The sequence below is a fragment of the Amphiura filiformis genome, chromosome 7 (assembly GCF_039555335.1).
Source record: "Amphiura filiformis chromosome 7, Afil_fr2py, whole genome shotgun sequence".
NCBI lineage: Eukaryota > Metazoa > Echinodermata > Ophiuroidea > Amphilepidida > Amphiuridae > Amphiura > Amphiura filiformis.
In genome coordinates this window covers 8,924,965-8,937,590 of record NC_092634.1, presented here as the reverse complement: position 1 = coordinate 8,937,590, position 12,626 = coordinate 8,924,965, and the positions used below count along the sequence as shown (strand labels likewise).

Sequence of the window (12,626 nt, the reverse complement as noted above, 5' to 3'; positions counted from 1 at the left end):
ACCTGACCCCTGTAAAATGTTCCCCTGGTCATGAGATTTGTTGTCACCGAGTTTGAGCCACATACCCCTTGAGATATTGCAATTGTAAGATTTTATTGCAATTGTAAGATTTTACCCCCTTAATGACCTTTGACCCCAATTCTTTGTACAACTTTTAGACACTGGCTAAAGGCGATACAGATATGCAAGTGACAACATTGTGTTATGTAATTTGTGGAAGAAGAAGCATTTTTAGTGAAAATCTCATTTTGGCCATAATGACCTTTGGATGACCTTTGACCCCGAGTTCGTCATGTAACAGTTGTGCCCCCACCCAATGGTCCTTGTGACCAAATATGGTCACATTGGCCTAAAGCATATGGCTACGATGGCTTGTTAAAAGTTTGACAGAAGAAAGAAAGAACTAGAGATAATTTGCGCTCACAGAGCGCAGACAATCGCAAGGCATGTAACCCTTTAATGGCCGTTTGACCTGACCTTTGACCTTAATGTTTCCCAAATCACGAGGTTTGTTGTCACTGAAATTAAGCCCCCATACCCCTTACAGACAATGAAATTACGGTATAAGATTTGACCCCAGATAACCTTTGACCTGACCCTTGCAAAGTGTTCCAACATATTCCCCCTGGTCATTAAGTTTGTTGTCACCGAGTTTGAGCCTCGTACCCCTTACAGATGTCCACAAAATGCATTTCTAAAATTTGACCTTTGACCTGACCCCTGCAAAATGTTCCCCTGGTCATGAGATTTGTTGTCACTGAGTTTGAGCCCCATACCCCTTACAGATGTCCAGAAAAGGAAATTATAAGATTTGACCCCAGATAACCTTTGACCTGACCCCTGCAAAGTGTTCCAAAATATTCCCTGGTCATTAAGTTTGTTGTCACAGAGTTTGAGTCCCGTACCCATTACAGATGTACAGAAAATGCATTTCTTAAATTTGACCTCTGCATGACCTTTGACCTGACCCCTGTAAAATGTTCCCCTGATCATGAGATTTATTGCCACTGAGTTTGAAGCCCATACCCCTTACGGATGTTGAGATAATGCATTTGTAAGATTTTACCCCCTTAATGACCTTTGACCCCGATTCTTTGTACAACTTTTAGACACTGGCTAAAGGCGATGCAGGTATGCAAGTGACGACATTGTGTTATGTAATTTGTGGAAGAAGAAGCATTTTTAGTGAAAATCACATTTTGGCCATAATGACCTTTGGATGACCTTTGACCCCGAGTTGGTCATGTAACATTTGTGCCCCCGCCCAATGGTCCTTGTGACCAAATATGGTCACATTGGCTTAAAGCATATGGCTACGATGGCTCGTTAAAAGTTTGACAGAAGAAAGAAAGAAAGAACTAGTTGTCCGCAGACAACAAACACAAGACGGCATGAAGGTCAGATGGCTGAATGAACTTTGACCCCAAACTTTGACCTTTTGGGTCGAGGTTATAATAGACATCCCCACATCACTGTAACATGTCATTCGCAATTTTAAACATTTTACCGTGTGTCAGAAATGACCTTAGATGACCTTTGACCCCTACCCTGGGTCACAAATGTCATTAAATGTATTTTCCTTGTGTTCAGAGTGTCACAAGGAACATTTATATTAATTTTCAGCTTCATCCAAGCATGTCGGTCGATTAAAAATTGTGACCTTTGACCCCTATAACTTGACCCCTGTGTCGCGGATGTGGTTAACTGCACTTGCATTATGCTTAGGATGCCATAAGGAACATTTCTGGTGATTTCCAGCTCAATCGGAACTTGTATATGGATTTTCAACTTTTGAACTTTGACCTTAAACTTTGACTTTTTGGGTCAAGGCTATTATGGACATCTCACACCATTAATGGTGCATCACTGCAGCATGTAGGGGCTTTATCCGTCTTCCATAGACTGATATACAGCTACTTTCCCGTAGTTTTAAACATTTTTTTTTGCAAATTTGACGTTTTGACCTCCTTAATGACCTTTGACCCCAATATAAAAAAAAAACTTTATATACACCGAGAAAATGCATTGTTACAGTTTAAATTAAAAAAATCTACTATGCTTAGTTATGGAGATAAAAATTCTTAAAGTTATTTAGCTTAAAACCGGAAATGACGTCTAAATGAACTTAGACCAAAAAAATAAAAATACCGTGCATACCTCGAGTAACACTAATGCATATATAAAGTTTATGTCACTCTGGTCTGGTTACGTTTTGAGATAAAAAAAAATGAACATATTTGATGATTTTTGGTTTTGACCGGAAGCGACCCCTTAATGACCTTTGACCCCGAAACTGTAGGCACCCCAAAGACCCTGGTTAGTAGTAATGCATGTGTGCTAATGACAACACTCTGCTATGTAATTTGTAAAAACAGTGATTTTTTGAATATTTTTAGCTTTCAGACCGGAAATGACTCCCTTAATGACCTTTGACCCCTTATCTGTGAACAATCTATAAACACCGACCAAAGCCAAGTCAAATGACTAAAGCATATCACCATCACATGTTATTTGTGGAAGAAGATGCATTTTAGAGTAAAAATCACATTTTTGCCATTGTGAGCAGGTCAAAGGTCAAATGGAGTTCAATATCATTGTGACCAAGTATGGTCAAAATCGGTCAAAGCATAACAGAGCTAGGGCGAAATGTCATATGTTGCCAGAAGAAAGAAAGAAAGAACCAGTAAGAAACAGAACAAGACGGCAGGTCTGCCGTCTTGTAAAGAAAGAAAGAAAGAAAGAAGAACTGACCAAAAACAGAACACTCGCAAATTGGAAATTTGCGATTGTAAGAACTGACCAAAAACAGAACACTCGCAAATTGGAAATTTGCGATTGTAACTAAGCCGTTTATTGAATAACAATAATGTAAGGTATCACCGGAAAATATCATATCAGGACAGCGACAAATGCGAATTACATGTATTTAAAACAAAATTCAATGAGAAACATTGTAATAAAAATACAACTTGCACATTTAAGTGGATTGACGTTATTGCCCATGCTTAGAAAAAACTTCACTCTTTGGTGGTTCTCACAACCGTGCGGACGCAATCATCTCGTGTCCTGGTGTTTTGTTTAGGTTGTTCAACATGACAGCGAATAGTCTCCCTGATAACACAAAGAGGTTGGCCCGACGTCGGGTATTGGTCGCCATGGACGGTGGCTGAACGTCGGCTCAGATGTCGGCTGCTCATTGGGTATATGTCCTGCCGACGAGGACGGCCCGACTTCGGTTCAACCACCGGCCGACGTAATGCCGACTGCTTAAAAGCCGGTGCCGACCCTAACCCGACTTCAACAACGTCGGACCGACCTTGGAACTACGTTATCCAACGTCGATCCAACGATTGGCAAGTTAGCCCAATGAGACGAAAAATCATGAAAAAAAAATCAAAAATATTATTTAGTAGCGTATACTCTGCTTACACCGAGTCTTACACTTACCTACTCTCTAATTTACAACGAACACAAATTTCCTAGCTTAATTTTCACAAGTCACTTACTGGACCTATCGGGATTCGAACCAGGGACCTTCGGTTTATAAATCTGGTGCTCTACCGACTGAGCTACCGAGGTTTCTATATTTAATGAAGTGTTTTAAGTTAATATAAGCAATATTTTGATGGCTAAACCTGCTAAAGTGTATTATTTAAAGGATATTGATCAAATTTACTGTAAATATTGATAACATTTACTTAATTTGTTGATTTGTTTTCTTTATAAAGTAATATACATGTAAAAATAAAAAAATTGGATTAATAACATTGGCCCAACATCAAAGATTTGATGAATTTCACCGACCTCAACCCGACGTCGCCCCAAAGTCAGCGGGCCGACATTCACTTAGTAGTGACGTGGGGCCGACCTCAACGGACGTCGCCCCAAAGTCAGCAGGCCGACGCGACGTTCACTTAGTGACGTAGGGCCGATGTCCGCCCGACTACTTCAGCAGGACCCTGACCCCTTGCCGACTTCGCCGACCAATACCCGACGTCGGGCCAACCTCTTTGTGTTATCAGGGAGCTGTTGTCATGTCGTGCACGTAAAAAATATTCAATTATGCTGTAATGTAACTCTGGTAAGATTTATGTATTAATTGATATAAATCAAAATAAATTTCCTTTGACTAATTCCTTACTTTAGCTTCATAATAGTATTATTATATAAGGTTCATTGTTTGCAATAAATATAAGGCTTGTGATATTCCGAAGAAATTTAAAAACAATTGTCAAGTCAAAAAATTAACCTTCACCGAAGAGTTTGAATAGATTCTGTCAATCTGTCAATATAATGGATGAGTTTGGTTTAGTCATCGTATAACTGACTTTCAATCTGCTAGTTTAAGTTGTTATGTCAAAATATTCAATCTTTCGATATCTATGGTGATACGTAAACAGTGCACTCTAGTTATCAAATTTTGGCATCGTAGAACTTCGTCATTGCCGCCCTCGTTTTAAAGAGACTTAACCCAGGTTTTAAGAGACTTAGCATGCTTCTGTATTCTCATCTTAGATTCATTGTCACACCCTAAAGATGATTTGTTAATGTTGACAGTATTAAGTATGTAGTGTTCATGAACATTTGCACAAAAAAAAAAAAATACACTGCAAACGTCGCTATCTGAGCCCTTCAACAACCTGTCACTTTTGCACGTCTGCAGATGCAGACAACTCGATTGGACCTTCTTTTGAGGTTGGGGAATGTTCAGGACTTATATATACGTAGGCATGACTGGTTTGGCTCAATGGACGTTTACGTTTATTGTCATCATCAGCAAGATATCCAGGGTTGTGATGCTCTATGTCTGAGCGTTGAGGTTTATCGTTATCATCATTAGCAAGGTATCCAGGGTTGTGATGCTCTACGTGACCATTCGCTGTATTATCTATAGTGACCTGTTGACGACGTTTGAAACTGTAAATGAAAAGAAAATACCATTGAAAATGAATATAAATCGGGTATAATCACTTGTCGGCGAGGGAGGCCCCCGTATTATATATATATATCAACCATTACAGTGTAGCTAATCTACCGTTTTACACTGATTTTTTTGCAAAAAAATAAAAAGCAATTATAATAGTACTTGAAGCGCGCTTAAAACAGTTTTCGAGACATATGACAAAATTGTTTACAGGAATAGTGCATGTGCGGATTGACAGTAGTAGTATTGTATGAAGAACCAAAACAAAACAAAAAGTGAATGTAGTAGTGTTCAATATTGATAAGCACTGATAAAACTTTTCAAGACATCGTTTATTGCAAATATGGGTCTCATGACTCATGCATGTTGTGCCATTTGAGACGAAGTCATGGTCATCCTATTGTTTAATTACAGAATACATGTATTGTTTTTAGCCACTGGAGTGCATCTATCGTCTCATATAACACGGACGACATCGTTATTTTAAGTAGAGTTGTTTTACGCCAAAATAATGATGTCGCGTGTTATATGAGACGATAGATGCACAACAGCGGCTAAATACAATAATTCTCATTCTTAAACACTTCAATACAAATAAATGTATTAGTCATAAGTACACCAACTTTTAATCGAATTAAATCCTACATTTTATTAAATCCTACAAGGCTTAAGATCGATCAGTCCCGTTGTTGCTATGCACCTCCGATTGGTTCAAATAGCGCGTGCGAGTATCGCGTCGACAGGCACGCGTTAAAGTGTGTGGTATCGTGTCATATCACACGGGTAAGAACCAAGTGCAGGAACGTTCTCAAGTGTTTAAGAATGACAAGTAAAACTTTTTAAATATGGAAACCGAGTATTTCTCGTATAATAGGTGTAGGCTACTTACCAACAGAAGACTAGGCATAGAAGAATGAGTAGTACAATCACCAATATTGCAAGTATGCAGCACACTATGATGAGTGCTGTTGTGACTCTTGAAGATGAAGCAGCTAAATAAATGAGGGTGAAATGACACATAAATTAAGTCATTATTTTACACTCACATCACAATGGTGTTATATATTCACCTGCTTGCAAAGGGGGCTTTAGTATTTAAAAAAAGAACAATTTTCAGTGCGTAGTTCGTCAGTGCAACAAGCAACAATCAACTTCATCTTGAAACAAAAACGAGGTTCTTCCTGTAAACGCAAGCGCAAAACGTGCATTTTAAATTCTCGCGCTTTTCTAGCAACGCGCAAGAATGCTTTTGCAAAGCGTATGCTGTAATTACAGACACTTTTGGCAGGCGTACGCCCACTCAACACGCACTTTGCGGATAGAATCTCGTTTTGAAATGACCGTGCAAAGGGTCAATAAAGTGTAACCAGAACTAAGTAAAGAGGTAGGAACGAAACATTTATGTGAGGCCTAAAAAGCTTCTACATCATTATGTAGGGCTATACGCTGTGCCTCTCGACACTACAGCCCATATCTCAAAAATGTTACCATCCACGATCAAACGGAAATTAAGTTCACTGCTTTAATAGTAAACATAAAGTTTTCTACTGACCTGATATCGTTTCCATCTCTGCAATGTCAAGGGTACAAACAGAAGATGACGTTGAATTTTTCGCTTCAATTTCAATTCTATACATAGTGTTTGTATCTAGGTTGGTAAGTTCTATTTTACTTATGGATGAAGGTACGTGTTCAACTTGTGTATCATGATCACTGTAATCGGGATGGTATCGTATCTGAAAAAAATATTAAACAAAACGATACAGTCAAGAAAATAATCAATTTTGTGACGCAAAACGCGGGGTGCACTCAACACAAATGACCATACGGGTATGCTCACCAGGAAAGACATACAAAAATAGCAGATCAGTTCGGGGGCGGTGTGAATCAAAGACTGCTCTGAATTCACAGACCGTCAGTGAATTGGAAGACTCTTGCTAACTTCTTACTGCATTTTTGGCTCGTTTTGTTCCCGGGGGGGGGGGTTCTCAGTACAAATGACCATACGGGGACGTGCCGCAAATATGGGTAGCATTTTCAGCCTTTTGGTATATCAATGACCCCTTTTTCAAAGCCTATTTTGGTATATAAATGGGTCCTTTTTTCAAAATTTTCTCAATTTTTTCGGAAAATAGCCCAATTTTTCCTTAATCTAGCCAAAATTTTCAAAATTTTCCCAACATTTTGGGAAAATTTGTAAAAACTAAGACAATTTGGGTTAAATTTGGCCGAAAATTTTGACCTTTGGTATATAAATGGGTCCAAATTTCTTGAAAAATTGGTATATTTATGGGTCCACTTTCAAATTCTCAGCGGCACGTCCCTACCAAAACCAAACTTGAGTACCACCCCCCCCCCCCGGGGGTCTTGTTTCAACGGTGCTTACATGCTGTTAAGCTGTTGTTTTTCCTATATTACGCTATAACAACATAATATCTTTAAAATACAGTTATACAAAGTTATACTGAAAGTTTTTCGGACATTTCTGCTTTATTGCGTCAGTTTGATTTGCTTATAAAACGCCGTTAGAAATTGATATGCAGTATGCTGCCTTCTTTAGCTTTTAAGCGCTTGATTCCTTGTTCTTCAGAATAATTCATACGTAACATGAATGTATCAAACCACCCACAAAATGTATGCTGATAATTTAAAGTAGTTTGGTCCCAAAGTTTCTAGTTTCAAAAAGGAGTGGCCTGCTAATTATACACCATGAACACATTGTAGGAACCTTTATATATCTGTCCTGTATCTCCTTTATATTCGCTGTCGAAGTGACGTAATAAATTGGATTAACTACCATAGCTATAGGTTAAAACAATTTTGACTATATCGCCCTGACGCCCTGCACTACAAGCAGGTTGCACTCATCACCTGTGTATGTCTGCAATCATTGATTGAAAACAATACCGGTCTTTTCAAAGATACTTATCTTACAGGTGCGAGTGATCAGAATAATATGGTTCAGTGCATAGGTACCGCGTGAACGTTGTAGTGCAGGGCGATATAGTCAAAAATTGTTTTCATCTATTGCTATGGTAGTTAATCCGACCATACGTCACTTCGACGAGAATGCACTTACATAGTATTCGCTGGCTGGCTGGTATGGAATCCATGATATCAGCAGAGATGTAGACTTAGCCTTAAGTAGAGCGATCACTGTAGTGTGCAAAACAAAAATGGATCAATTATTACAAACCTCTTACAATATCGACAATTATATGAATACTGAGCGATTTCAAACAAGAATATTTTCTTGTTTTCCACAAAATGTTTGTTTTCACTGATAACATTATGTTCGTTTTTAATTTTAAAAAACTTACAGTAATTAAAGGAGTGTTCAAGAATACTTTGGTGGGAATCAAAACTTTTGACCCCCTCCAGAATACCTGACACTTTTGACCCCCCCCTTTAGACATACAAAAAAATTTGGACCACCCTTTCCAAGAGGTTAAAACAATATAACAATTAAACATGTTTGTTTATACATTTATTTATTTTATATAGGCATACTTAGAGTGTTTTTCACATGATGTGACTTGTATGAAGTTTGATTACAACTTACGCATTCCATTTTCATAAATGTGAATCAGTCAAAATAAATCATTTGTGAATTGACATAAAATTTCATTTGCCATTCAACATTCTCCCACATTATTTGTAATATCATGCTATAGTAATGATGAAAAACCATAAATCCCACTTGCATTGTGATACCGTGTAGGCGATGAACCTTGCATGGGCCTTAGGGATGTGGTCGGCATAGGGGCCTACCTTTCTCAATTATATACATATTCCCATAAACGTACTGTGTCTTGCGGTGAAAAGTACCACAGATTTCCATGAATTGAAAGAAAAACTAAATTTCATGGTAGAAATTTAAAATACAATATTAATAATAAATTGACACAAACTATTTATCCACAATTGATCAGAATAGCAAATTATAGCAATGTCTTAAATAATTTACAGTGGCGTACCGTGGCCGCTTCGACCCCGGGGCTGCAGAAAAGGTCAATCTTGCCGCCCCCTTCATCAACAGCCCGAAAAGGTTGACTCATTTTTTCCAGCCAGCATTATTTTTATTTCCGCCCTTCTTTCATTAATAATTCTACTTGCCTCCGCTTCTGCAGTGTCCCGCCCTTTTTCTTTTATAATCCATCCTTCTTGTCGTCCTTCTTCTTCCGCCCCTGCTTCTACCCCGGGGCTCGCGCCCCAAAGCCCCCCCAGAATTTTTTTTTAATACGTACAATTAACATGTACGTTAAATGTACACGTCTGCATCTTCCCTGAATCATCTGTAGTACTGAACGAAACCACTGTTCTGCCTCTAGGGAATAGATAAGAAGCGGAATCGGAACTTTCCTGAACGTTGGAAGAGAACACAGGACCAGTCAGCTCATCCCAGTTGAATCCATTTGGTAATAGGTCGTCTTTAGGTATGGAAGCTGTGGTTGATCCTGTGTCTGATTGTAGCTGAGTCCATGGCTGTCCTGACCTAGATACGGGACATATCAATTCTCGATATCCTGAATCTGCGTAATGAAAAGAAAATAGAGAATCAAGTTTAAATTGAAAGTTTTTGCTTTCATACTGGTCCAATTTCCAGAATCGGGTAAAATTGGTCAAAAATTATTTTTTGATATGTTTTAGGTATTACCATTCTCTATTTTTAATTACACCATTTTTGGGTTAAAATCCTTTTGTTCTATAATGGCTAATTAATGACTAATTAATACACAGACGTCAATGTAAATAAGAATTTTCAAATGCTTCAAATGTTAATGCTACATTGGATCACTCTAGTATTTTGCAGATACAATCTTATAATCCCAATACTAAATCTAGAACAAAAAACAAATCCCCACTCGAGGTACATGGACCCCCCCCCGGCCCGAGACAATTTCAAAAACGGACAGCATCACTGTATCCATGGTAACATTTTAATTGGCAAATTGCATAGTAAAGTAAAACAAAAAAAATCATTCTAAAAAAGGGGCTGTGCAATAATTATGAGCCAGGGGAGGGTAAAATGGGGGTGGGGTGGGGTGGGGGTTGGCAAGCCAAAAGGAAGGGGCGTGCAATTTTTGGCAAGCCGAAAGGGGGAAACAAGCGATTGTTGGCACACATTCATAAGGCACCTTTTTAGCACTGGAAAACAAAAGTAAACGCTGTGCAAATTTCCTGCTCAATTTATCTAAACCATTTTAGGTCTGCAAAAATGGATCCTACAGCCCTTATTGCTAAGATATTAAAGGAATGCTATTTTGTTAATAAAATTTAAAGTATCTAATGCTTAAATAATACCATGAATACTCCAAACCTGAAAATTATACCACTGACTTACCAGGCACAGGTGGTTCTTCAATAGTAATATTCTCCATAATCATAGTAGTATATGTCTCCATCGTAGCAGCAGGGATTGAACTTTGAGGAGACTGGGTATTAATTGGCTTCGGAGGAAGCCCAAAGCACCAACCATCGTGACCGTGAACTTGTAAAACGCGTAAGAAAATGATAAATATAGCATGTATATATGCACTGCAGCCGAATGTCATCATTTTGTGGTAGATTTTAAATACAGTTACACACAATAAATACAGCCGTCTTGATTTCCGGATGGTAAAAGGCGTTTGATGAGAAAGATTTAGAAAAACAACGCCCATGAATAAACCATGTGTAATGAGATCCCATGTGTGGGTGAAATATTATTTCTTTAGATTAGTTGACACCGAAATGCAGAGGTGCATGTAAATAAATCTTGGCAACCAGCTACAGGTCAGAGAACCAATTTATAGCTTGACCTTCTGCATGCTTTATGTTACCTTAGATTTAGATGAGTAAAGCTGAGTTCATACTACATTGCTGAGCGATAGCGATTTATAGTTTTTAGCCAATGATGTAGCGCGCTATTTGTTGCGTTGGGAAAAGCTCGATACCTTATTGGTCAAAGTTCTACCACGCATAGGATGCTGAATATAAAACTCTCTATACATACTTTTAATACTAATTTTGTAATCCATCAGTATATAGGGGCAATTTGATGCGACCAATTGGGGGCATTGGCCTCCACTAAAAACCCACCATCAATATACTAAAATCACTGAAAAAGTTAAAAGGTATCCCAAGCTATCCCAAAAACTTAAGTGAAATGACTGGTGGAGAAGCTCATTAATATGTAATTTTTGCCAATATTTTGCTAAAAATCCATGCATAAATTTTCAGGGTATTTTTTATTTTATTTATTATTTCCTTTGTTTGGTTATATCTTAAAGTCAATACAGGGTGTCCCAGAATGATTTATAGCCGAAAAGATAGAATTTTTGAGATATGAACGGCATTTCTATTGGTCATATTGTTTTGCATTTTAAGCTCGTGACATATATTTAGCTATTCTCAGATTTTTTAGATTTTAAAAATTGGACGTTTCTAGTAAAGGTTGGAGAGGATTGTGTAAAAATGTTTTTGACAAGTTTTGACAAAGCATGCTATTTTGAAAATCTGTAAAATTACTAAGCGTTCAGCACAAAGTTATTTGGAAAATGTTATGCAGTATATTTGTTGTGTCCTGTTCTTACTTCTACTAATCATGCTAATAGTCGATCGTTTATTTATGATGTTACGAAGCAATCCTTTCATGGAATAAAGGATTTGTTATGCTTAAGTGACCTTAAACTAGTCTTTCTTTGGCGGCAGTTTTGAAGCCAATTACTGCGGTGTGTGAGTTTCATCATTTGAAATGCCGGCAGAGATGGATTTTTCATAAAAGTATAGAGAAGGTTCGTCCTTAGTGTCACAGCATGCATTTATGTCCACAGTATATTGGCAAACCCGCAGCTACGTGACGAAGAAGATTAAAATTTACTGCGGAGGATCCTTGAGGAAGTTATATCCTCTGTAATAATGACATTTTTGGGTAAAAATTGGGGTAAAAATCACATAAAAAGTATGTTTTTTAACCTATAAAATATCTGATGTCATGCATATTGAAAAGTTTCACTTAATCCCATATCAAGAATTATTTAGCATTGTAAGCTCTACATCTGTGCCAAATTTGGTGTATTTCCTATAAAAGAATGTAGGATTTCTCCAATATATTACACAGTGCGGCTGGACGATGGTGATAAGGCCAAAAAATTTTTTTTAATTTTTTCCCGAAAAATTCGGCGAAAATCAGATTTTTTTTCTCAAAATAAAAATATCAAAAAACATCGAACATTGCACAGTGCGTCTCCTGGATCAAGGATTTAAAACAGCCTAACTAAAAAGTCACCTACGATGACACTGTTGTAGTCTGAACGACACACCTGCATGCGTATTTAAATCATACTATTTTTTAAGACCGATCCTACAATAAAAAATCTTAATTGTACACCATGTACTTGAGTACTCGCTGAATATTCATCAACATTTTTAATGTTGTCATTTTACGTGCGTGGCAATATGAATGACTATGACGCACGATGACGTTTGTTTAATTTAAATATTAAATACATGGCGAGTATTAATCCTCCCACCCGAAGTCATCATGGATTAAGCGGCAGCATCATCCGAGTTTGTGATCTTGAAAATCAAATTATCCGGGAAAAATAAAGAGAAAGGATGGTTTTTACTCAAAACCAAAACTATGAACACACTAAAAGATGTTGCTTTAGAAATACTTAACGGCGAGAATCCATGTGCTCTGATAGCTTGTGTGTTGGAA

At 37.7% G+C, this 12,626-nt stretch overlaps 1 protein-coding gene across 2 annotated transcripts in view; it reads right to left on the bottom strand.

Moving 5' to 3' along the window:
* LOC140156248 (uncharacterized) overlaps nucleotides 1–10,645 on the bottom strand; it is a 28,287-nt gene extending 17,642 nt beyond the window's left edge. Inside the window, exons 1-6 of one of the 2 annotated variants that reach the window (XM_072179245.1) lie at nucleotides 10,269–10,645; nucleotides 9,172–9,456; nucleotides 8,004–8,080; nucleotides 6,477–6,660; nucleotides 5,814–5,916; nucleotides 4,144–4,917 (exon numbers count right to left, since the gene is read on the bottom strand). In XM_072179245.1, the coding sequence (XP_072035346.1) occupies nucleotides 4,644–4,917; nucleotides 5,814–5,916; nucleotides 6,477–6,660; nucleotides 8,004–8,080; nucleotides 9,172–9,456; nucleotides 10,269–10,587 (1,242 nt within the window). In that variant the 5' untranslated portion in view covers nucleotides 10,588–10,645 and the 3' untranslated portion in view covers nucleotides 4,144–4,643. Of the gene's footprint in view, nucleotides 1–4,143; nucleotides 4,918–5,813; nucleotides 5,917–6,476; nucleotides 6,661–8,003; nucleotides 8,081–9,171; nucleotides 9,457–10,268 lie in introns of those variants that run through there. The other variant, XM_072179244.1, reaches the window with a different exon arrangement.
* Between the last annotated feature and the right edge of the window lie 1,981 nt (nucleotides 10,646–12,626).